The sequence below is a fragment of the Semicossyphus pulcher genome, unplaced genomic scaffold (genome assembly GCF_022749685.1).
Source record: "Semicossyphus pulcher isolate SPU_LCO1_2020_fin unplaced genomic scaffold, fSemPul1.0.p SCAF_61, whole genome shotgun sequence".
Lineage (NCBI taxonomy): Eukaryota > Metazoa > Chordata > Actinopteri > Labriformes > Labridae > Semicossyphus > Semicossyphus pulcher.
Genome location: NW_027211739.1, coordinates 304,283 through 330,000, shown reverse-complemented (window position 1 = coordinate 330,000; position 25,718 = coordinate 304,283). Strand labels below are relative to the sequence as shown.

The 25,718-nt window shown below is 50.8% G+C and overlaps 1 protein-coding gene across 3 annotated transcripts in view; it reads left to right on the top strand.

Annotated features, from left to right (window-relative positions):
* LOC138611022 (fibroblast growth factor receptor 2) overlaps nt 1-24,764 on the top strand; it is a 26,607-nt gene extending 1,843 nt beyond the window's left edge. Inside the window, exons 3-16 of one of the 3 annotated variants that reach the window (XM_069683903.1) lie at nt 2,492-2,661; nt 5,058-5,181; nt 8,839-9,029; nt 10,184-10,328; nt 12,513-12,713; nt 13,209-13,347; nt 15,465-15,586; nt 16,308-16,418; nt 16,644-16,834; nt 17,421-17,543; nt 18,769-18,839; nt 21,121-21,258; nt 21,725-21,830; nt 23,179-24,764. In XM_069683903.1, the coding sequence (XP_069540004.1) occupies nt 2,492-2,661; nt 5,058-5,181; nt 8,839-9,029; nt 10,184-10,328; nt 12,513-12,713; nt 13,209-13,347; nt 15,465-15,586; nt 16,308-16,418; nt 16,644-16,834; nt 17,421-17,543; nt 18,769-18,839; nt 21,121-21,258; nt 21,725-21,830; nt 23,179-23,343 (1,997 nt within the window). In that variant the 3' untranslated portion in view covers nt 23,344-24,764. Of the gene's footprint in view, nt 1-2,491; nt 2,662-5,057; nt 5,182-8,838; nt 9,030-9,244; nt 9,384-10,183; nt 10,329-12,512; nt 12,714-13,208; nt 13,348-15,464; nt 15,587-16,307; nt 16,419-16,574; nt 16,835-17,420; nt 17,544-18,768; nt 18,840-21,120; nt 21,259-21,724; nt 21,831-23,178 lie in introns of all 3 variants that reach the window. The other 2 variants (XM_069683901.1, XM_069683902.1) reach the window with 2 other exon arrangements.
* The last annotated feature ends 954 nt before the right edge of the window (nt 24,765-25,718 follow it).

Below are 25,718 nucleotides of genomic sequence, written 5' to 3'. Positions count from 1 at the left end.
GGTTGAGGGAGAGAGAGGGGGAGAGAGAGGGAGAGAGGTTGAGAGAGAGAGAGGGGGAGAGAGAGGGAGGGAGAGAGAGGGGGAGAGAGAGGGGGAGAGAGAGAGGGAGAGAGAGGGGGAGAGAGAGGGAGAGAGGTTGAGAGAGAGGGAGAGAGAGGAGAGAGGGGGAGAGAGAGAGAGAGAGGGAGAGAGAGAGAGAGAGGTTGAGAGAGAGGGAGAGAGAGAGAGGGGGGAGAGAGAGAGGGAGAGAGAGAGAGGGGGGGGAGGGGGAGAGAGAGAGAGGGGGAGAGAGAGAGAGAGAGAGAGAGGAGGAAAACGGGGGAGAGGGAAGCGATCCAGCCGTTCTGCTGGTAATAAGCTGTCTGAAAACAAAGACGGAGCTGTTCTGGCAGCACAGTCGCATTTTCTCGCCGTGTGTGTTTCTGAAAACTCCAAACCGAGATTATTATTAAAAGAAAGAGGGAAGGAGAAGGAGAGAGGGAAAACAGGAGGAGGAGGAGGGGTGTGTTGGATCAGCACCAGCTCTTCTCTGAGCGTGGCGTGGAGCCTTGGCCTGGAGCCGAGGAGCAGAGCGAGGGAGGGCGGGGGGAGGCATGTAGGCGTGGGAGGGAAGGAGAGCGGAGAGGGGTGTAGCTTCATTTTCAGGGATTTTTTTTCTCCTTGTCAGAGTGGGCGGGGCTTCAGGACACAAACAGAGCAGTTTGGTTTGAGCTGCCGAGGAGGCAGAAGAGCGTCTGAGGAGACGTTGATGCACAGAGCCACGCAGAGCTGTGCTTAAAGGTGACAGTTTTCTACCTGCTTGTGTGTTCAAAGAGGAAGTCAGCAGTATGACATCATCACAGCTGAATCCTCCCAGCCTGAGCGTGACGTCACAGGTGCCTTGTCGTACCTGCAGACATAAAGGGTAAAGAGAGGGATGTCACAGCACAGGTACTTTGTGTCTCTGATGGACGAACTTAAGAGTATAAAATAAATCTGGAGCCGCAGGAGTTAGATAACCTCGGCTGACCTCAGCTGACCCCGGCCCGCTCAGGATAAACAGCCGTGAGGGGGGGTCCGGATGCTCGGGGCCTTGGGGGAGGCGGGGGAGGCAGCAGTGAGAGTTGGGCTTCATCTGGAGAGGTCTGAGGGTCGCCTCGTTTGAAGTGCTGCCCCTCCGGACAGAGAGCATGGGAAACCGCTCCGCTCACCTTTCAAGTCCCAACCTCATCTTCCGACCCCGCTGCCTGTGAGGGGTCAGAGGTCGGCTCGGAGAGACGGCCTCGCAATGTGCCAGTCGCCACCTAATCTGTCTCCGTCTGAGCGGACAGAGCGGTGATGACAGGAAGAGAAGACGGAGGGGACGGAGAGGTGAAGATAGTGAGAGTGAAGAGGAAGAAGAAGGACTAATTTTAGTGTGTGCGTCCCTTCAGGAAGGAAGAGCTCTGTTTACTGATTTTACTACCCAAGTATGCGCGACATGTCCGGCTGTGCGAGCCAGAGAGACGATGGGAGGTGTCTGATAGTATGCAGATTGGAGGGAGAGCGCTTTGAGCAAACACTCTCCTGGGACGTGCGAGGGTCACTCTGAAGTCTTATCTGCGGGTATTCCCTCCGCTGCTCGCACTCCTGCTCTTAGAGGAAGTCATAGTGTGGAGGACGGTTTGGTTGTTGTTTGACTTTGAGTTCCTCTTCCCCTCTGAGTCCCATCTGCTCAGGCAATCACACTCCCAGGTGCACTGAGAAAAGAGGGGAGGGAAATCCAGCTGACTGAGAGAGAGAGTGGGAGAAAAGGGAACCAGGGAACGGACAAACACGAGGAAGGTGACGGCTTTCAGGAGGAGGACTGGGAACTCTTTAGACTGAAGTGTGCTGAGCTCCAAATCCTGCTTTAAACGTGACATTCATTTTCTCCCCTGACGGCTCATAATGATTTTCCATCACTGATAAGCATCGCTGGCCCTGCCGTCCATATCCAGCCCAGTGACGGGCAGATAAACAGCAGAGCTATGGTAATTGGAGGAAGTGGAGGGAGAAAAAAAGCTGCTAAGTGGAATGAGATGAAATTGAATGTGATGGTCTAGTTACCCTCTTGGCAACGCCCAGGCACATTCTCCTCTTCCCCCTCTGTAGCACCCCGCCGAGCCTGCAGGACTGTTTTCATTTCCCTGTGTGAGTGTGCGGCTCAGACGGAGGGTCAGCCGGTGTAGCTGAGGGTGGAGGTCTGTGGGAGTGTGAGGAAGGGTTCAGGTTTGGCTCCTCTGCAGTCACGCTTGGGTGTATCTCTGCCTGAGCGTCTGTCAGTTTCATTATATGAAGTCAGAGCTAGTGGTGATTTAAAGACCACGACTGATGGGCAACAAAAAAACATTCATTATTTAAACATGATTTCTTCCTGACTCAGACTTTCCTCTGTAACGATGGCTGTTCAAAAATAAAGACAACAAGTCACATGATCGATATATTCAGGACATCTCACCCTGCCTGATCACCTCCTGTTCTCCTGTTGTAGGCGCTCCGTATTGGACCTCGTCAGCCAAGATGGAGAAGAAGCTTCACGCGGTGCCGGCTGCCAACACCGTAAAGTTCCGCTGTGCTGCAGGAGGAAACCCCCGACCGAAGCTGCGCTGGCTGAAAAACAGCCGGCCGTTCCGCCAGGAGGACCGCATGGGAGGGTACAAGGTAGGAGAGACGGTCCCACAGCTTTCTTTGGTTTGTAGAGCCCTTATTAGTGACACTTAATTCTTGCTGCTGCATTTTGGACGAGCTGGAGAGGTGTGGTGGATTGTTGACCGAGGCAGGAATAATGGGGGAAGAAAAAGTCTCAACAAGATAAAATGAAACATGAAGAACCTCCACATTATTTTAAATCACACCTCAAAGAAAGAAGGACAGCACAACTCTCTTTACCTGCTCGTCGAAGGTCTATGTCCCTGCAGAAGATTTTAGTCCCCTGGATCTTGTAGAATCAAATGTTTGGCTGCTCAGAAACAACATTTAATGTTTTTGAAACAGTTTCTACGAGACCTGCGGCAGCTGGGATTGTTTTAATGAAGATATGCGTGTGTGACATCAGCATAGCTCTGACAGGATACTTTGTGAGTGAAAGCATGTCGAGGAGAAGAGGAGGGGACCGAGGATTGAGCCCTGGGGTTCCCCACAGGTGATGTCTGCAGTGGATGACAATGATTTTCTGAGTTTGACTGAGATGGTCGTATCAGAGATACTTAATAATATCAATCTGAAATGTCGCCTCACTGCTTTTTTCCTGCTGTCTGTGCTGCAGTCCTTCTGGCCACCCTGTGAATGTATGTGGGGACGTCAGGCCTCCTTCCAATCATCCTCCGTTGTCCTTTCACCCCGTTTCCTCCCTTCAGTGGAGAGACGGGAGGAGAGCAGACAGAGGAGACGAGGGCAGGGTTTCTGGTGTGAAATTGGAATTGCTCATCCGTGCGCCTCCTCTCACCAGGATACTTTGCAGAGCCTCTCACTGTAACTCGAAATGCTTCTTTACCCCCGACAATTAGAAACCTAAGCTGGGGACGTAAGGGTTAAATGCCCCCAGACAGTAATGTATAGAGAGCAGGTCGCGTCAGGGTTGAAGTGAGTTCAGAATGCTGAGGTAACTCAATCAGGGAGAACAGGTCCCACTGGCTCCGGTTGGAGACCAGTGTGTGATTGGTGCCTGTGATTCTGTTGTTATGAAATGTGATTCACAAACAGGGAGCTGCTGAAAGTTCAAAGTGAAGGCGGTCACTGCTGCAGCTCTCTGTGTTCACATTAAAATAATACATTAACTCCAGTGACAGATGCGTGCCGAGGTCGTCACTGTAAGTCAGTGGAAGCTTACAGGACCTACACAGGCGCAGGGCTGACGCTCCAACAGGAGAGCTTTGTGTTGATTTATAGGAGCTGAAACACCTGATTGTGTACGTCATGGGAAAGTTGTGTTTTATTTTCTGTCTGTATAAAAAGTGTAAAAACAGCTTCAGCTCGTTGTTCAGAATTCCTTCACTGTGACGCCGTGTATTTGGACTGAAGTCCTGTTGCTCAGAAACTCCAGCATTTATTGTACATGCTCGGGCCGGGCTGGTAAAGAGGGAGGACAGTTTATACAGACAGTTTTAAGTTAATTCCTGAAAAAGCTCCGGTGACGCCGAGCGACTCCGAGGCTCCTGGTTAACCATCACTTCCTGCCTGGAAAGTTTAGCTGCAGATTCTGTCGATGTAGCTGCTGATGTCGCTCCCCTTCAGCTTTCAGCCAGATCATTAGAGCGAGGACAAAAAGCAGCCTCAACGTGACGGAAGTGATTCAGTCAGTCTGTCAGACACTCTGTGGGCAGATCACTGCTCTCTTTCTGTCAACAAATGTGGGACAAAGCCGTACCTGAGCCCAGCCCTGTGGCTTAATCTCTCCTTTGTGTGAGTGTGGGCCCGAACAAGCAGCAGATACAGTCTCTGCTCAGAGTGCAGACGGAAACTCTGTTGTTAGCTCACACCTGTGGATTCCACAGAGCTGCAACTCTTTCTGCCAATCATGAGAAGAACTGTGTTTGAAAGTGCTTCGACCAGCAGGGCGGGGTTACCTACCCCAGATAACAGGGGCTGAAGAATGAAGCAGGAAGTGTGAGGGACTGAACGAGACCAGAACCAGAGTCAGGACCCACCGCGAGTTGGTTTAAACATCACAATAATACAATGTAATACAGAGAGCATGTGAACAGCACTGTTTCTACTCACAGGAAAATACATTCAAAATGTGCAAAATGTCTAAAGTGTTCATCATGAAATCTAGAGACAAGGTGTGTTCTACCTTTACCTGCAAACAATGTGTCCAATTCGATGCAATTTGATGCAGTTCTGTGAGCTCACGTTCAGACCCATCGATCAGCTGCTCCTCGTTCACTCCTCAGACCACGTTTACTTCATCTTTCTCATTTAGCCTCTTATATCTGCATGTCCCTGTTTGTCTGTGTCAGTGTGTGTGTAAGTGTGTGTCCGTGTGTGTGTGTGCGTGTCAGTGTGTGTGTCAGTGTTTCCTCCCCCCGGTAACATAAACACCTGCCTCTCACACTCAGGTGCGCAGCCAGCACTGGACCCTGATCATGGAGAGCGTGGTGCCGTCGGACAAGGGCAACTACACCTGTCTGGTGGAGAACGAGTTTGGATCCATCAACCACACCTACACCCTGGACGTAGTCGGTCAGTACAACACACACACACACACACACACTTAGACTCAGCAGCTCACCTGTGAGGCTGACAAGGACAAAGTGTAGAGGTGAAGAAGGTGGAGGCAGAAAGAACTCCACTGCAGAATAGTGTGTGTGTGTGTGTGTGTGTGTGTGTTTGTGTGTGTGAGATCGCCCAGGTGCACTCAGGATGCAGGTGCAGGTCGAGGACTGCTGCCAAGTGTGTGAAACTAAAGATTTATGAGTTTCTGCTCGTTTCTATAATGCAGGTGTTTTTGTGCCTTCAGTTGGATCCTGTGACTCTGAAGCTGCTGTGATTATTGATTATGTGTGTTGGATGTGTAATTTTAGTGCAAAGAAAACAGATTAGTTTTAGGATGTAAGAGGCACCAACCTTTAATCTAAAGGAGTCTGTGGGACACCCTGAACAGGTCAGGTCTGTTTCCATCATGTGAGCAGAACACAAACTGTCTGCAGGGTCCAAAACCAGAACAGGTCAAATATGTGTGATTCGGGGGAAGTGACGCTGTAAGGTCGGCTGAGGTGCGATGGGGACTCGTACCTGTGGCAGATGAACGTATAGAGTCTGTCTCCGGCCTTCTGTCTGTTCCATCGGGTTCACACCACACTCAGTCACCCCTCGCTGTGACCTTTGGAGCTCAGAAAGCAAAGAGAGCTTTTCTGCTCAGTTTGCAGGATCGATGCAGCGCGGGGACAACAAGGGGATACACATAGTAGATCAATGTGTTTGTGTGTGTGAACCCGCTGTCCTTTGACCTCACTCGAACCAGCACACGGGCAGTCCGTCCAGATCAAAGTTTATCTGACACACTTTCTTCTAAAGGCTCGTCAATAATCCACCGATGAGCTGCACAGACCTGCAGCTGCAGCACGGTGACTCAGAGGAGCGCCGAGGCGCCGCTGGTCACTGCGAGCGTCCACTTATTCTCCTACTGTGTCCACGAGCAGAGGAACTCTGTTCTCATTAGCGTCTCCATGGTAATAAGGAGTATTATTTCCATTATATCAGATGGAGATTGAATACCTGAGGTTTTTTTTGCACATGCACACACACATGACGGTCTGCACACACACACATGGCCCCCAGCTCCGGCCCCCTGCTCCGCTCCCCTCTGGAGTCAGCTCTCCTTCAGACTGCATATTTCTGTTTTTTGTCCTGTTTTATTGCAGAGCAGTAAACCCCCTCCCCGTCTGGCTCCACAGCCTCTGCTCCCTGCAACCTTTTGCTTCATTTTCCTCCATTATGGGGGGTGGACAGAGGGAGGAGATGGGGAGACGGAGGGGGAAACAGACTGGAAAGGCTGCTCTTATCAGTCTAAATGACCTGCAGGATCAGCGATTAAAACCCAGAGGAACCGGACGTTTCTGGTTCAAACTGGCCTCTGGAGAAAAGGCCGCCGTGGGACAGAAACACATGACAGTCAGACACAAATGAGGAGTCACAACAGTCGGCTCTTTCAATCCGAGCTGTGGCACCCAGCGGCACTTTGTCGGCAGCCCCATGCCATCCTGTGCCATGCCGGGCTCTTCTGCTGCCTCCGCCCCTCCCTGACCCTCAGAGCCCCGTGTGCCAGGCCGCCAGGTTACCCAGAGTTCACCGGTCTCGCATGGGACGCCATGGAATGCCCCCGGTCCGTCTCCTCGCGCTCCTCTCGGCCTCTGTCTCATCACCGAGCCATCAAATATCTCCACTAATTAATTAATTGATAAATGGATTCAGTCATGAAACGGGTCACAGCTAAACATGAGGACGCACCGCAGGGTCGCCGCTTTCATTCGCTTTGATGCGTGCAGTGTTGGAGGAAGTGTTCTGATCCTTCACTGAAGGGAAAGTCCTGACTCAACACTTTACCAAAATAAAAGCACAGGCACCGTCAGCAGAATACACTTTCAAAGTAAAAGTCTCCTGTGACTTCGACTCGTTAATATGAATACATCAGTGTCTCAGCCGTCTGTGACGTCTTCAGCTGCTCAAGGGGCAAAGAGTGTAAACTACTCTATCAGGTGGTTCCCAACCTAGGGGGCCAGGTCCTCTAAAGGGTCACTGTGTAGCTGTGAGGGGTCGTGAGAAGATGAATGGGAGAGAAACGAAGAGAAAACAAAGTTTGACACGCAGATCTGTTTTGACTTTCTGCAGTTTGCTCTCATGTTTGTTCTTTGGTGAAACTCTGACGGACTCATTGAAACCATCTGACGACTTTAAATCTTTTTTCCATTTAGTGCTTTGTGTGTTTTTTTAAAGAGTTTCAAACCAAACAGTCTGGACTCATAAAAACACGATGCATTACCAAACTTAAAGAAAAATCTCTTTAAAAATGAACTTCAGATCAACTGAAGTAAACAGCAGAACTCCCTCTGAGCTGTAAACATGAAGCTCGTGCTGCAGACTGAGAGGACGGCAGGTTAGTTTCCGTCTGTACGTCTCTCGTGTCTCAGGTCCGTTCTCTGCTCTCGCCCACACGCACAGTGAGAGTCCTCTTTCTAATTTAAGCAAGAATTGCTCCACAAACTTTTATTGTTTTGGTGCTGCTCCATAATCATGATGTGGCCTGTTTTCTCGCACTGCACACCCGTCGGCTCTGAAGGCTGCAGCTCACATTCGGATGTCAGGACGGTGAAAACACCGAAACTGTTTTTTCTCCTTTCGCCTGTTTTAGCAAAAATATGTATCCTGCAGTTTTCTGTTTGCTACCTTCAATAGAGAGAGCTGGTGACAGATTTAAATCGATCATCTCTCTCTGGGAGGACGTCTGTGAACGATGGAGGAGGAGGGAAAATGGGAGAAGAGACAATAAACAAGGCGAGCCCTCGGAATGTGCAGGAAGGAGGAGGGAGGAGGGGAGAGAGGGAGGAGGGGTGGGAAGCATCTGATGTGACAGACTTCAGAAAGATGGAGCAGGAAGACAGGCAGGCAGGCAGACAGACAGGCAGGCAGAGAGACAGAGAGACAGACAGACAGGCAGGCAGACAGACAGACGTGTAAGAAGTGTCTGCCTTCTACTTTCTGCACCCTCCATCTGTTCATCCTGCTCGTTCTCCTTCTTCAGTCCTGTTTCTTAAACCCACCCTCCATGACACAGCCTCGACCTCTGACCCACCCCAGCTTTACACACACACACACACACACACACTTGCGCAAGACCGAATTCACTGCACTTACCTTTAGGCTTTGTTTTGGAAAGGCATTGCAGCCCCGAGGCTGAGTGATGTCATCTTGTGTGTGTGTGTGTGTGTGTGTGTGCTGTCAGTGTGTGTGTGTGTGTGTGTGCTGTCAGTGTGGGGGTTGGGGGCTCCTCAGTGTGCTGGTGTTTGAAAGGGGGCATTGTTCAGCAGGTCTCGCTCTGTTTGGATTCTCAGGACAAATGTTTGTGTGTCAGAGAATGCAGAGAGCTGGAGGTGATGTGGGGGGGGTACCTCCTCACACGTCTTATATATGTACACCCTACTGTATGGAAGACCTCCTCCACCTGAGCTCTGTACCTTGAAGTGATAAATGGCTCCGCCTCTTTGTTTGGTTTGAAGAAAGAAAGAGGCGGAGCCATGACTGAATACAGGTGAAACGTAGGCCAGCTCTGCTCGGTTGTAGGTCGACAAATCTGTGAAGTGAACCAGTGAATCACCCCCCCTCCCCCCCTCCTCTCTGCAGAGCGCTCCCCTCACCGGCCCATCCTCCAGGCCGGCCTCCCCGCTAACACCAGCGTGCACGTCGGGGAGGACGCCCGCTTCGTCTGCAAGGTGTACAGCGACGCTCAGCCTCACATCCAGTGGCTGAAACACATCATGCAGAACGGCAGTCGCTACGGACCTGATGGACACCCCTACGTCCGCGTGTTAAAGGTAAACTTCAGCACAGGATCAAATCCTTCCTTCTTGTTGGGGATGCATTTCGTGTCATACGACAGCTAATCATCATCTGTCCTCCCCGTCTCTCTGATGCAGCAGCTGGCGATCAGTCCTGCTCTCTCCTCTCCTGCAGATGTTAAGTCGCTGTCGTCGAGATGTTTGCATGTCTGTACCTTTATGTTTGAAGTGTGTGTCTGTGTGCGTTTCAGCGCTCAGGCATTAACAGCTCCGACGTGGAGATGCTCACCCTCACCAACGTGACGGAGGAAGATGCTGGAGAGTATATCTGTAAAGTCTCCAATTATATAGGCGAGGCCAACCAGTCGGGCTGGCTCACTGTCATCCCAGGTAACCCTGAGACCCCCCCTCCCTGCCCTCCCTGACCTGCTGTGCTGTGGTGGTCCTGCTGGTGGTCTCTTGGTGGTCCTGGGGTTCACAGTCCTTCTCTCCCCTGATGTTTAACCCTTTGTGTTTCAGCTGCTCGCTCCGGTCTGAGACAGCTGCAGCCATGGAAGCAGGACCTGCACGCATACACTCACAGCGTCACAGCGAGCGTCTCTTCCTCTCTCTCTCTCTCTCGTCTCTCTCTCTCTCTCTGTGTGTGTGTCTCTCTCTCTCTCGTCTCTCTCTCGTCTCTCTGTCTCTCTCTCTCTCTTTCTCTCTCTTCTCTCTCTCTCTCTCTCTCTCTCTCTCTCTCTCTCTCTCTCTCTCTCTCTCTCTCTCTCTCTCTCTCTGGACGCTGTGTCAGGTGGTGTATGTCGCTGCAGGCCGTGCTCTCCATGCTCTCTGTGTTGGTGCATGTGTTCAGTCCAGCGTGTCCAGGTTCTGTTGGTGACGGGAACCTTTTTATATTTGGTGTACTGGTTCTGTTTTCATGTTTTGGTGGTGTCCTGGGCTCTGTGTGTTTATGAAGCCTCCCCCTCCTCACCCGTGGAAACTCCCAGCATCCTTTGCCCTAGACGGGACCTCAACGATGGACGTCATCCAGCTCCTCTTTTTTCTCTCTCGGTGTTTTGGGTCTCATTTGTTTCTCTTCCTCTCTCTCTCTCTGCTCTCCCCCGCCTTCCTCTGTGACTCCCTGTTTCTGCCTTCCGTTCCCCATCTCCTCTTTCTCCTTCTCCTCCTCCTCCTCCTCTTCCTCTCCCCAGACTGCAGGTGTTAACACTACAGATAAGGAGATAGAAGTTCTCTACTTGCCCAATGTAACATTTGAGGATGCTGGGGAGTATACGTGCTTGGCGGGTAATTCTATTGGGATCTCCTTTCACACTGCTTGGTTGACGGTGCTTCCAGGTACACACACTCTGAACTCTTCCCGTGTTTCCTCTCAGACTTTTCTTAAACCAGTTTGTCTTTGAATGACCTCTGTGGAAGACGAGTCCTCCCCTCCGAGTCTGAGGCACGCAGCTCAGATATTGTTACTTAGGATATTCTATAAGATTATCTGGATCATTGAGCTGTTGAAAGCTGGGAGCAGAAACCGAGGTTGTTTGCAGACGACGTTTTCTAACTGTGAGACAGAAAGGAAGCTCAGCTGAAGTGTCTCCCGACTCCCTGAGGCGGGGACGGTTCGTCGCCCAACTCTCTTTTCCTTCTTACATCCCTGTTGTCCGTCAGTGCCACATTTGGTTCTGCGTCTGCACGTCACATAAATCTGTTTTCCATCTCAAACACTCTCACACACAAACTTTCTCTTTCCTGGCTCTGATAATTGGCTTCTCTGAACATCCTTATTTCTCCTTGAAATAAAGATGGAAAGGTAAAGCTCGACTCTCTTCAGGTTGGCTCGACTTTCTCGATTATCATTGCCAAACTTGTCTCTGCTGCACAGTGAGACTCCTGCATGTGAACGTCTGTTTGCTCTCATTTATCAACTCCTTTATGCTATTTCTGTTCGCCGCCGTATGTCTGCCCTGTAATTATGCAAACCAAAGGAGAAATACAGAAAACTTAGTGTCAGAATCTGCACAAGTTCACTGCCGGGAAGTCTCTTTGAGAAGGGTCGAGCGAGGGACAAGATCTGAGAAGTAATCTGGTTTCTGTCCGAGTGTCCTCCACTAGCGTCTCAGCGTGCGCGGGCTGTCTGCAGGAACACATTGGCCATAATGCAACTTTAAAACCCCTCAGCAACTATCAACCGCCGATCTCTTATCTTATTGAATTCTTCAAACAGAAATCTGCATTTACGTGCAGCTAACGGAGACGTCGTCGCTCAACTCCGATCCTCACAGCTCAAGTTGCTCGTGTGGACAGAAGGAACAGGAAGGCTCAGATGTCTTTTATCGCTCTTCTGAATAAATGCTGGCCTCTCCTTGGCCATCAGTCCCAGAAGGTCAGATGATCACAAAGGTTCCAAGATTGATTTCAGCGTAAACATGCAAATGTTTCTGCTTATTTCTAAATAACTGCAAGCAGGCGTCAAATCAGATCGTCTGAGCGTCTGCAGCAACATTAACTCTTAATGTCGTAACCAGAGGACACTTCTGTTTCCTCTGTAAACAACTCGGCTCCATGATCACAGGCGCGACGCTTCCTCGGAGAGTAATATGTAAGATTTATTGGCCTCGATGTGCTCTATCTGCACCAACGGCGCCTTCGAGGCTGCGTTCTGTGTGTGTGTGTGTGTGTGTGTGTGTGTGTGTGTGTGTGTGCGCGCGCTGTGGTTTCTGGACCACAGATACGATTCAGACAGGAGAAAGGTTCCTACATGGAGCTTCACCTCCAGCTGGCTGACGGGCGGCTCAAGAGGCCAGTTTGTGGTCTGGAGGGCGATGCATTACGGAGCAGTCCGTTTCTAAAACACACACTCACACACACACACACACACACACACTCACACACACACACACACACACAGCCCATTTCCTCTACAGGAAGTGCAGGCCGTATACGACCAGGAAGGACAGCGCTCCCCCTTGTTTGTGATCTGAAGTGAAGCACGTTTTGTTCCGTCGTGCGTTGGCGTGTTTGTGTTAGCGCTCGCGTGTCTCCAACATCAGCACGGCATGCAGACAGACGCAGGCCGGGTCGTACTCGCTGAGTCAAGGTTCAAAATCTGTAGAGACGTGTGAGCGGCGAACGGGCCGGTTAGATTTCAAAGAGAGAGAGGGAGAGAGGGAGAGAGGGAGAGAGAGGGAGAGAGAGAGGGAGAGAGAGGGAGGGAGAGGGACATAGAGAGAGGGAGAGAGAGGGAGAGGGAGAGAGAGAGAGAGGGAGAGAGAGAGGAAGAGAGAGGGAGAGAGAGAGGGAGAGAGAGGGAGGGAGAGGGATGCATGAAAATCATTTGTGTTTAGTTCGCCTGCCAACATGGATTACATTCAACCATGAGTCAGCGGCAGAGAATCTGTCTGTCTGTCTGATCCCTGTGTGTGTGTGTGTGTGTGTGTGTTCAAAAGAAGGATGTGTGTCAGTGTGAGCGTGATCACTTCCTCTGACCCTCCATGTCTGGCCTCACCGCTCACCCTTTCCTCTCCTCAGCCCTGGAGAAACCCCTCGGGCCCATCTCCCCTGACTATGTGGAGATTGCGATATACTGCGCGGGCGTCTTCCTCATCGCCTGCATGGTGGGCATCGTGGTGGTCTGTCGCATGAGGAACACGGCAAAGAAACCCGACTTTGGGGGCCAACCGGCGGTCCACAAACTCAGCAAGCAGATCCCTCTGCGCCGCCAGGTAACAGAAAGTAGATAAAGAGTTCTAATGGCATCTAACACCCCTAGAGGAGAGAAACACCGAGTACACATGTTCTACATAAATACACACAGCAGATGATTTCTGTTACCGGTTTATAAAACCAGACTGCACACCAGAGACTTTAGAGTCAAACTAGCTGCAGCCTGAAGCTGCTCAGGTGTGACTTCCTGAACAGGTTAGCTCTGCTGCCTGAAACTGCACGTGTGTTGTCTGTGTGCGCCGTGTTTTTCCCTCACAGAAACCAAAGGGTAAGTTACACTAAGTGTTGGATAACAACCTGCAGAGAGCCCGACTCCTGTGTGAAGGTAAGTTCAGGATGGAGAGAGGAGCCTGAATGATCTCTGACATGTAATCATCACAACTGTCCGTTTTAGAGATATACTCACAAACACACCTGTGACTCCTCTAGCGATGCCGTGGAGCTTTATTTGACCTTTGAACCCAGACTGCGGTGATCAGCCAATCTTTTCCATTCTGCAGGTGTCGGCAGACTCGAGCTCGTCCATGAACTCCAGCACGCCGCTGGTACGCATCACGACACGGCGGAGCTCTGCGCACGACGAGCCGATCCCAGAGTACGACCTACCGGAGGATCCTCGCTGGGAGTTTTCCCGAGACAGGTGAGGTGTTTATTCTGCACATGACCTGTGACGTCCAACGTCCTCTCTGATCGCTGCTGTTGTTTGTTCATTAACCACATCAGAGACTAGCTCAAGTAGACCCTGCAAGGGGGGTAGAACATACTGAAGGTACAAGGAGTTTGGGGTGGGACTTGCCTCAGCTTTCAGTCAGCAGAATAGTTTGTCTAAAATTCACTTGTCTTTAGACCTCGATGGAAACAGAGTCAGCAGCGAGCCGGAGGAACATTTAAGTCTCTTGAAAAACAGCTGATGTTGAAGTTTCAGGAGTTTGTGATTCTGCTGGTTTCTGGACTCACCAAGAATCACGAACAAGGCCGAACTCCAAAAAGTTCATATTTATGTGACTGTGATTCAGTGTGAAGCATCAGAGCCTTTAAACAGTGACACCATGACTGGCTCCTGCACTCCTCACTGCCCTCACACCAGCGCACGGGACACATTACAGAAAGAGTGCGACACAGCAAGCTCCTGTGTGATCGTATCTCTGCTGCTAAATGATCAGATCACCGTTCTGTGTGAAGAGAGCCGCTCACCCTGGCAGAGTGCAGGCCGTGGTGCTAGCTGCTGAATACATGTAGTGGCTGAGTCACTGCTACGTCACACGCTCACTCACACACACTGAAGCTGTGCTAATTAGCGGTTAGCTCTCACAGCTTTCATCTGCGTGTTGGGCCGAGGAGTGTTTGCTGGCGTTCATACCAGAGGGATTATCACCGCTGAGGTTTCTGTTCGTCACAGTGTGAGAGGATTCAACACAACAGCAAAGGTTAAGAAGCACCGAGGCGTCTGGATCTGAAGGAAGGAAGAAGTCCAGATCAATAAAGTGAAAGGCCTGTTTCTGATTGTTGGATCATAAAGTTTGGACTCATCAGAGGGAACAACACGTCTGATGTAATGCTGGCCTCTCTGTGTGCATGAGCTCTGTTTAATTGATGGACGAGCCACAGAAGACGTTTTGTCTGCTCTGAATAAATCCCTGTGTGCCTCCTTCTTCCCCTCCTGTCATCCCAGCGCCTGAGGGATCATGTTGGGACGGCGGATAGCTGAGGAATGCTAACGTTAGCGGTTTGCGAGGAGGAAAAATAACATTGATTATGTGCGGCTGGACGGACAGAATGGTTGCTATTGAGCGTGGCGGGTGTGTGTGGACAGAGAGGGGATTGTGTTACAGCGGCCGGGCGCCGGCCTCGGGCGCTCTGCTTTGCTGCGCGCAGTGTGAGTGTTTACACAGCCAGGACACTGGGCCCGAGGGCGGGGCTACACCTGTCAATCAATGGGAAAAGGCACACAGCTAGTTCAGGGGTCAGATGAGTGCAGGGCTCTGATGGATGGCTGTTAAAGGGCACATAGATCCATTTCTTTACTGGACTAATCAGTGTCAAGAAGCACAGCAGCTACACGTCTGATAAAACACAACTTTACTTTAAATGTTCAGACACACGTTGAGCTCCTCAAAGCCAGCAGAGCATCCGTCACAGGCTGATGAGTCAGGCTCAGCTAAGCCCTGCGTAATGACTTGTAGGCAGCGTGTAATGGAACATGCCAGCGCAGGATAAACAGAGATGAGCGTCTCTGCCTGGTTTCAACAGGTGATTATCGCTGCCATGTCGGCCTGCTACCTACTGCACTGGCACAGGCTGCAGCCACCGCGCCAACAAAGCTCTCACACACACACACACACACACACACACACACACACACAGTCTGATGAAACACAGAGAACCATGTAGTAAAAACACACAGGGTGAGGCTGAGAACCTGGCTCTCTGCCTGGTTTCATTCTGTCTCTCACACTGTGTCTTTGTCTCTGCACAGGGAAGAAATCGACGTCACAGTCAGATCAGATCGTTGACCTTTAACCCCCTTTCACACCTGCACACCTGAAAATGTCTGGGGTGCATGTATGAACGCAAAGGTCCGACTCGTTGACCGGGACTTTAAACACACTTTGAGCTCATTAATGATGCTCCGCCTCCTGCACGCTCCACACAGGCCTCTGTAAAGGCTGATCTCTAGCTGTGTGCTACGTGTGTGAAACTTGTGCTTCAGCTGCTAAACATCCTCCTCTCTGTGTGTCTCGTGTTTCCTGTCTGCAGGTTGACTCTGGGTAAACCCCTCGGTGAAGGTTGCTTCGGCCAAGTTGTGATGGCCGAGGCTCTGGGCATCGATAAGGACAAACCCAAGGAGGCTGTGACTGTCGCGGTGAAGATGCTGAAAGGTGAGCTGGTCTCCTGCTGCACACACACACAGAACAGGAACTCAGAGCGCGGGGATAAGATGCTTCTTTACGTCTGAACATGAGAACGTTTCATAGCTGCTTTAAGCTGCAGCGCGGGTTCAGAGAAGGTGCGAGGTGGAGCCTGAGGCCGTCGTTATTATTCCTTATTGGTGCCTGCTGAGTGATGAAGCGGAGAGGAGGGGCAGGTTGTGTAGGTAAGGGTGAGGGGCAGTCACATACCTGACCTCAGAGAAGCAGCTGGCTGGAGCTCCGTTAGCACCGACACAAAGAGGCGAGTCACAGCAGCGCTATGATTAAGGAGAGGGGGAGGGGCAGTGGGTGGGCGCAGGTAGACCAGGTACAGCGGCAGGTAAGTGGACCGAACTCCACAACAGAAATTTGGATGTTTCATTTCCAGATTTTCACATCAGAAAAGCAGAAATGATCTCAGATGAGCTTTGTTTTGGAATGACCTGCGAGCGACTGTGAAAGTCAACTCCAGGTGAGGTCAAGGTGACGGGGCGGAGGAATGCAGGTGATGCCGCTCTGACTGTCTGGATGTTTCTTCTGCCTCAGTCAGTCCCATGAATGAGGAGCCTGTGCAGCTCATAATAAGTCCAGATGAGGGTCTTTAATTCCCCCCCGCTCTGTTAGGAGGGCTCGTTGTAGCTCAGGCTGTCTGTCAGGAGCTCCACCTTTAATCCACTTCCTGTGTTCACAGATGACGCCACAGAGAAGGACCTGTCTGACCTGGTGTCAGAGATGGAGATGATGAAGATGATCGGCAAACATAAGAACATCATTAATCTTTTGGGGGCGTGCACACAAGACGGTGAGTCGGAATAACTTCACAACACAGTGAGAAGAAGAGGCTCAGAGGCAGAACAGAACTCGTTCTGCACACAGACCTCGAAGCTCAGATTTGACCTTTGATAGAGATAAAGAAGTGCTTCTGCTCCATCAAACATTCACTCTGATGTGTGTGCAGTGTCGCTCTCTCAAAGGGAATCATTCATGTCCGAGCTCAGGAGGTACCGTGGGTGTTGTGTCTCTGCAGGCCCCCTCTATGTGATCGTGGAGTACGCCTCCAAAGGAAACCTGAGGGAGTACCTGCGAGCCCGCCGGCCGCCCGGCATGGAGTACTCGTACGACATCGCCCGAGTCTCCGACGAGCAGCTCACCTTCAAAGACCTGGTGTCCTGCACGTATCAGGTGGCTCGAGGGATGGAGTACTTAGCATCACAGAAGGTGAGAGGACACACACACACACACACACACACACACACACACACACACACACCAATGTCTCACACAGACACACCTCTGTGCCAACACACGCAGCGTCTAACGTGCTGTATCCAGGAAGGTTTACGTAGGAAGCTTGTGCGTCAGTGTGGGAATGTCGTGTGTGCCCCCCCCCCATTGTCTCTGCTCCACCACAAAGCCCCTCTGTGTGGGAGAATGGGGAGGGTTTCACAATGGGGGGCGGCCATGTTGGCCAAACGCAGCCTCACGCTCCCTCTCACTGTAGGAATGTGACAGAGCATACTGTCTCTCACACACACTCACACACACACACACACGCACACACACACTCACACACACTCTGACCATGTATGTGTTAAAGTATGTGAGGAATCTGAGCGTATCCTGACATGTAGCTGCTGCTTCATGGCGTCATGTTTGCTGCGTGATCACACCAACCACAAACATCTGAACACGGCTCAGAGTGACCTTTACACCTGTTTCACACCTGATGAGCTAACTGACATCTTCCTCTCACTTCTTCCACTCTGCCCCCCCCCCCCCCCCCACCCCTCCCCCTCCATCTCAGTGTATACACAGAGACCTGGCAGCCCGGAACGTTCTGGTCACAGAGAGCAACGTCATGAAGATCGCAGACTTCGGTCTGGCCCGGGACGTCCATAACATCGACTACTACAAAAAGACGACCAATGTGAGTCCTCCACCTGCACGCTGCACGCCCTGGGATGTCCTCTTCGAGGGAGGGGGGTCTTTTAGGAGCAGCAGTGTGAGATTAGTCCTCGTATTCTCTCTTTCCTCGCTGGTGTGTTGGCAGAAGCTGCAGGTTCCCAGGCAGCCTGTGAATGTCGAGCTTCTGGAGACCCCGTCTTGTTTGTCCTCAGCCTCTTGTTCCTTCAGTTCCACAGACCCTTACAAAGGGAAGCAGAGGGGGAGGGGGAGGGGCTTAAACTTAATGGACATCTCCACAGAGGCCTGGCCGTGTCTCTTTCTTTCCCACAGCATCGACACATCCTCATTCAGTATGCATGGATGGATCTTCATCGCACGATCACACTGAGAACAACAACAACATGTGACGATGCTGAGGGAGACGATGTTAGCACGATGCCAGCAGCAGCAGTGACACACGGTGTCAGAGAGTCAGTGCAGTGTCATGTGACAGAAACAGGAGGACTTACAGAGGCCTGTCAATCAGCTGCATCTCACCCTGCACCAAAAGTCTTTATGTCGTCATTATTACAGACGGTTGTAAGAATACTCTTGTTCGTCATCAGATTAAAGACTGACGTTGGTTCAGACTGCAGAGGGTTTTAAACACATTTCAGGTCAGGTCTCATTTTCTGTGCCCTGTAGCCTGCTAGCAAACAACAGAGCGAGTAGTTAATATGTCTCGTGTTTTACTGGAACAACGTGGACTTCCTCCCCTCCCTCTCTCCTCTCTTAGCGAGGTACAGAAAGTTCTCACGGAAACATCCAGATCTTAAATCACGTAAATGTTTGTTCTTTATGAACATTTGTGGCTGAGCGTCGGAGGAGCCAGGCAGGTCTGAATGGTCCCGATGCTCCTGCAGTCTGAGCCCGGGGTGTTACCTCACCTGTATCTCAGAGTGTCAGCACAGATTCTTCTTGCCGTTCCTCCATTACTCAGACGTTGCCTGTTCAGCCATGCTTAGCTTCCAGTGAGCGTTTTAACGGCACATAGAGATGAACTCTGTCGGTACCTGTGACCCTGTTTATCAGCCTGACCGCTGGAACAATGTAAATGTTCCTCCTCACACACACGCTGCTCTCACAGGTCGGCCTGCAGGAGGAATCACACCTGATCAGGGCAGACATAAAGGAGTGTAGGCAGGCTGTGTGTAGATGTTGTCTGACCTCTCACCTGTGTGTGTGTGTGTGTGTGTGTGTGTCCTCAGGGTCGACTCCCGGTGAAATGGATGGCTCCAGAGGCTCTGTTCGACCGGGTCTACACACACCAGAGTGACGTGTGAGTATGATACGTGTCCCACAAACACACAGAGAATCAGTTCACACACATCAAGAAGCAGGACACACACTCAGTCCTATTGTGCAGCTTCAGCGTGGAGCCCAGCTGTTCAGAGGCCTGTTTGTCTCCAGTGTGTGAGGTGTTTTGGTGCAGTGCTGGTGAGGGTTAGGTGTGTGTGTGTGTGTGTGTGTGTGTGTGTGTGTGTGTGTGTGTGTGTGTGTGTGTCCAGTGCTGACCAGTCTGTGGCAGAAGTGAGGATTTCACGCTCGACTTGTAGCCAACACCGTGTTACTAATCTGAGCGGCTTCAAAGGGCCTGGAAGGAGCCCACCAGCACCTCCTCCCCCCTGCGACTCACCCCTCGCTCCTTCGGATCGGCTCGGAAGTCTCCTCTCCTTTTTGGGCCTCCACACGTCCTAAGGAAACAAAGCTGTGTCCCTCCTCCTCCTGCACCCGTCTCCTTTAACCCCTCACCGTCCTGTCCTCGTTCAGATTCTCCCTGAGCATGTGGCTCTTCTTTTTGGAGCTGCTCCTCGATCAATACAACCCCCCCCCCTCCATCCTTTGGCTCCTGCTTTCATTCATCCTGTCCGTGAGCGTCTGACTCGCCCCTCTCTCTCTCTTTTTACCTTCTGGTTCTAAAAACAGAACAAAGCGTCCCTCGCTCCTGAGTCTGACTCTCATTCGCTCTGACAGCCATGTTTGAAGTTCTGCTCCAGACAGAACGTGTGTGTGTGGCAATTAGATAAACACTCGCACGCTGACCCCCGGGAGGAGACTCTGTGTGTGCGTGTGTGCGTGCATGTGAGTGTGAGTCATACAGCAGCAGAGCTCATCCAGTTAAGAACTTGGATGGAGACTCTCTGTTTGTGTGTGCACATTAATAATCGTGCACATGATGCCCTTCATGTTCCCCGGTGCAGCACCAGTCAATAATATGGGGGGGTGGGGGGGCATGAAGTGGCTGCTGCAGTCCTTCCTGTCAGCTCACAGCTAATTATGTTTCATCACTCACTTTTAGTAATTGGCTTTTTCACGTGGAGTATGGAGGCAAGAGGAAGAGGAGGAGAGGCGTTGGGGGGGTGAAGTGGTGGGGGGCGATCCATACATGACATCAGATTAAATGAATACATGAATTCCAATGAAAGCGGCCCGTGTTGTTCTGACAGACGGGCTCAGGGGACTCAGCTCCGCCTGGATTAAGTAAGAGATGTATCCCGGCCAGGCCGGGCGGGGGCAGCGTGGGGGGTCCGACGCCCCCGCTGACTGATGGACACAAAGAGAAACAAATATACTCCTGAAGCTGAAGCCGCTCGACGACGCTCAGGAGCCTCCGCTGATGCATGTACGAGTATCGACTTGTTTCCCACATTTACATTCACGATGCTCTCAGTCGATATCGTGAAGCATCTGCAGAGGTGCGACTGTAACGAGACACAAACACGACTCCAGACTGCCGAGTCCCTTTGTTCTCATTGGCTGATCTGTTTCTATTCAGTCTCCAAGTCTGAGGTGAGCTTCAGTTAGCTTAGCACGGGAGCAGCCGAGTAAAGGATCTGTGTTCTTTTGTAACCTCGTCAGCCGGACGCAGGTCAGTGGCAGTGACCCGCAGTGTGTTGGTGTGTGTGTGTTTATTTGCTCAGTGCAGGTCGGCTGCAGGTCGACGTGCGCTCTGAGAGACGTTACAGAGAAACAGAGATGAGTCAACACGAGAAGCTGCTGCCCTGCTCGGACCACTGACACGGCCTGTGGCTGAACGCATGTTAGCATGTTAGCATGTTAGCTTTTTAGCTTGTTAGCTTGTTATAATGCAGCCTTTGTGTGGCATGCTGTCAGAGCAAGAGATACAGTCTGTGATATTAACCTGCAGAGATGGAAATCACTGATAGCGCGCAGACACTCGGATGAGGAAGTACTTAATAGTTAATAGTTGTCACTGTCCCGTGACCCCCCCTCTCTGCTGTGTGCTGTGGGTGGTCCTCTGTTTGTTTTGGTGTGGTGTGACCGGACAATACCCGCCTGTGTGAGGGGCCAGCGGGCACAAAAGCCATCATTGAGATCAGGCCAGAGTGGCACAGGGAGCGGGTTCGCACCACGAGCCACCGGACGGCAGAAAGAAGGCATTGACACCCCCGCAGGAACACACTGCTCGGACTGTGTCAACCTCTGGCAGAGAGACCGCATGTAAACGATCTGTAGGCTGCAGGACAGTGACACTTGTAGGGCCTCATCACACTCACACATGTTCATAACGTATATCTTCTTCTCTTCCGTCTCTTCAGCTGGTCGTTCGGGGTGCTGATGTGGGAGATCTTCACCCTGGGGGGGTCCCCGTACCCCGGCATTCCTGTTGAAGAGCTCTTCAAGCTGCTCAAAGAGGGACATCGCATGGACAAGCCTGGGAACTGCACCAACGAGCTGTAAGAGTCTCAGTTTAACATCCTCCATCACCACACAGACACAGCAGCTCACACCCGGCCTCCATCAGATCCATGACTCCGGGGCTCTGTGGCCCCTGTGTCGGGCCCCCGCGCGGCTGCGTCGGGCAGCTGTCAGTGTCCTCATTCACAGAGAGGCAGAGGACAATGGCCCGGCTCTGCTGCGGTGCCACACTGAGATGGAGAACAAAGTCGAGATGTGCAGGATGCAGTGCATGAAACAAACACATCACAGTGTCTGAGAGGATGCTTGTGAGCAGCAGGAGAGCAGAACCATTCACTGTTATTGATTACAGATTGAACACATATGTTGATTTAATGTTTTGGTCAAACCTGGATGTGTAGACACCTGAACGCACGGATCGAGTTTAAACAGACTAAATGATGCCAACAACGCTTCCCTGCAGTCGCTCTGCTCTCTGACTAAACAGATCTTCACCTGTCTCAGGTACATGATGATGAAGGACTGCTGGCATGCCATCTCGTCCCAGAGGCCGACCTTCAAGCAGCTCGTAGAGGATCTGGATCGCATCCTCACCCTCAACACCAACGAGGTGAGAGCAGCTCTTTCTCTCTTCTTCTCTCGTTCTTGTTCCATAAGCTCTCTGGATTCAGGGCGGTCAGAATTCGTGCTGCGCTGCTCTCATGTTTCCTGGCAGAGAGGAGTCCAGCATTTCAAACAATAAACCAGAATAATGTGGTACATTCCTACACACCGTTACATGTTTCTCAATCCAAAGTGAATCACGCTCTCGGTGCACGCAGGGTTCAGCAGTAATGAAAGCTTTAGGAGCATTAGAGCCACGTTGCTCCTCCAGAGCTCAACGCTGACTGAAAAAGATGTATGATTTGATCCAGGCCCAACATGGCCGCCACGGCCCAGCGAGGCTGCCCAATCATCACGTCCACGCTCGCTCAATATAATAGGCTGCGTTTCTTTCCATCCCCCTTCCTGTCTCTTGTGATATCCGCATGCCGACCTGAAAAGAGGCCGTCGATGGAAAGCTGTCAGGACTCGTCTGCTGTGGAGCTCAAACTTCGTGAATGTTTGCCAGAAAGCCCAACGTCGAGTTTGAACTTTTGAAATGTAATAAAGCGCCTTTTTTCCCTCCTCCCTCTCCCTTTGCCCCAAACCGCTGGCAGATGTGGAGGTCTTTAGTAATGTGAGCCTTCTCGTGTTGAGCTGGGAAAATGGAAGCCAGCACTCATTTTCTAGAAAACCCCAAGAGCTCTTCCTCCTCACAACTCGTCCCAATAACAGCCATGAAAGACGAGCAGGAGGGAAAGAACAGCTTCAGCCGACATGAAAAGAGCAAAGCAGCTTCCCAACGCCGGCCCAGGCACAAATTAATAACAGGATTTCTGGGGGTTTTCGTCGGCCTTCATCTTGGGTTTGTTTTTTTTGGGGGGGGGGGGGTCGAGTTTTGCCAGCTTCTTTATTTTTTCCAGCCGTCTCACAGTGTTGATGTGGAGTGTTTCAGAGTCACAGATCAGACTTTGGACTGAACAGGAGAGTCACATGAAGGCAGAGGTGAGGCTCCTCTGGTCTACATGTCCCCCCCCCCACACACACACGCACACACGCACAATCACACACACACACACACCCCACGTGACCCCACATCTTTAACCAGGTCATCCCTGCGAGGAGTCCGACATTCGATTTATTCCCTGTTATTCCTGCAGATGTTTCAGACAGTATCCAGTTGTAGCTTATTTTTCTGTCCTGGTCCATAAATCCTTCAGGCTGCTGTAGATCAACATCACATGCAGGTGATACTCTTCTCGCCCAGCTCTGGAAAGTCCCTCTTCTTGTTGACAGCAGGTTATGTACGTTGTGTTTGCCTGTTGTAATCGGAGCTCTTGTCTGAGGGTAAATGTGTCCCTGCTGTGTGTCTGCAGGAGTACCTGGACCTGTGCGCCCCCGCAGAGCAGTATTCCCCCAGCTTCCCCGACACTCGCAGCTCCTGCTCCTCCGGAGACGACTCGGTGTTTTCCCACGACCCGTTACCGGACGAACCCTGCCTCCCCAAGTACCAGCACATCAACGGGAACGTCAAGACATGAGACCCCCCCGTACCCCACCTCAATCCCAGCTGGACCTGCCCCAGTCGTACCCCTCGACGTCCCCAAACACACGTAGCACAGACCCCCTCTCCTCCTGCCCCCCCACCTCCCCTCGGGCTCCGGTGGACTAACAGACCCGGTGGGGACTGGGCCGGTGGCAGCGCTGCTGTCACACACTTTCACTGCCATGCCACACACACACACACACACACACACACACACACACACACACACGGTCTTAAAGGAGAGGACAGGGACCATGTTTTGTACTGAATGAACTGACATTCCTCCTCCTCCTCCTCCTCCTCCTCCTCGGCTCCCACAGACTTTTGTATTTGTACTCAGAGGTTTTGTTTTACAATCGACGACTTGTTTGGCGATCCCATTCCAGCGGCTGGCATTCCAAGACTATTCTTTGCTCCTGGAGGAATGTATGGACCTCTGAGAAGTTCACACAGGAAGCGGACGGAGAGGCGGAGCGACTACCGGGAGCAGGAGGAGCGCTCGTATAGAAACGTCTCCTGTTTATTTTGTAATATTGATGATTTCTTTTCCTTCCCATTACTCGGACAGAGACACAGTATGATGTATAGTGCTGGCTATATTTGTAAATATATTCAAAGTGTATAAATATATATTATATATTTACAATGAATTATTTTTTGTATGGACTCCGAAATAACCCCCCCCCCCTCCCCCAGGCAGGTACGCTAACAGGCTGTGTGTCCTATATTTCTCTGCACACACACACATGGATACACACTTTAACACACACACACACACACCTGTCTTACTCTCACTCAGTAACACAGACGAGTATTGGCTTTCAGGGACCGAGGTAGCATGTTAATTTATTGACTTCTGTTTTTTTAAATGAATCAAAAAGTGTGGAAACAACGAGATGACGACATTAATAACGTGAATAATCCATTAAACCGAAGGTAACGTACACGGTCTTTCAGCAGTAACACAAAACAGATATTTTTAGAGGCTTTGAAAGATCCAGGTTTTGTAAGTTTTATATATGAATGTGAATATTAAGTTAAATTTTACAAAGTGTACATTTTATAGTCAGCTAATCCCTTTCTTACTTAGATTTTGACGCCATTTTCTCTCCAGACGTTTGACTCTTTCTTGGTTTCAGCAGGCGGCAGATTTCTGGATGTTTTTACATGATGGACAGATTTTGGAAACTAGCGATCCACTTCCTCTCTTAGACTCTAGACTCCAAATTGACTCGACAGAATTGAAAGCTGAAAAACAAAGTATTAATCATTCAAGTGTTTTTTGTCTTTTTCTACTGGACCAACTTTAAGATGTTCTTTTGTGTTCACGACACACGAGCGAAATAAATGATGGAAAAGATGCTCTTGTCCTTCCTCTGACTGTGACAGCCAATAAAAGAATGAGTTTGATTTTTCTCGGTTGTTAGAACGAGTCATTGAAGTGAACGCTCCTCTGAGCTGCACGTCTGGGCGGAGGAGGTTCAGCTGTCAGAACAACAAACATTTTTCTGTCTGCTTTGATTCTTTACTTTTTCTGTGAGACGGAGATTTCTGCAAATCATGGAGAGACATTTGACAAACTGCAGCGGCTCAGTGTGCAGAAAGACTGTCTGTGATTCAGAGCTGATTCTGATGAGAGAGTGTCGGCGAAGCTTCCAAACACACAAACAGTCTGATCACATGGTACATGATGCCTGCGGTCAGAGTGATCGGGTAACGAACGAGGCCGTCGGTGTTATCAGAGTCTCTCTGTGTCTCCATCAGTCTGTCTCTGATCGAACACGACTTCTGATCAGCTGATTGATTTCCCTGTTTTCTCTTATCAGATCAGAATTAATTTAACAGAGAGCTAATTCATCTGATTGATTTAAGTTAATCAGAGTTGATCTATAAGTGAGGGTGATTGATAACGGCAGACGGGCATGTGGGGGGACTTAGTGACGGTGGCTGTATGAAAGTGAGCTCCGACAGAAACACGTGTGCCGATACGAATATATTTCAGATCCATTTAAAACGTGTGTCTGCTGCAGGTTCATGTAAAAAGATTAATGAACAAAGTCATGCTAGCAGCTGTGCTCAGCTAAACGTTCATCTCAGCATGCTAACATGCTCAAAGCTGCAGTTCCTCTGGTGTCCACTTGAGGCTGCCTCCAGCAGTGAGTCAGTCCCCATAGAGCCCCATGTTAAACTTTACAGCAGAAATAAACATGTTTACAGCCTGGTACAAAAAACAGTTTGGGTCTCTATAGCTCATTTCTCTCTTCATGACAACTGTACGGGGAGAATCTTTATACAGCTCACCTGTTTACATTATATTAAGGCTTACAGGGATGCAGCATTAGGGGCGTGGCCTCTTTGAGTGACAGCTGG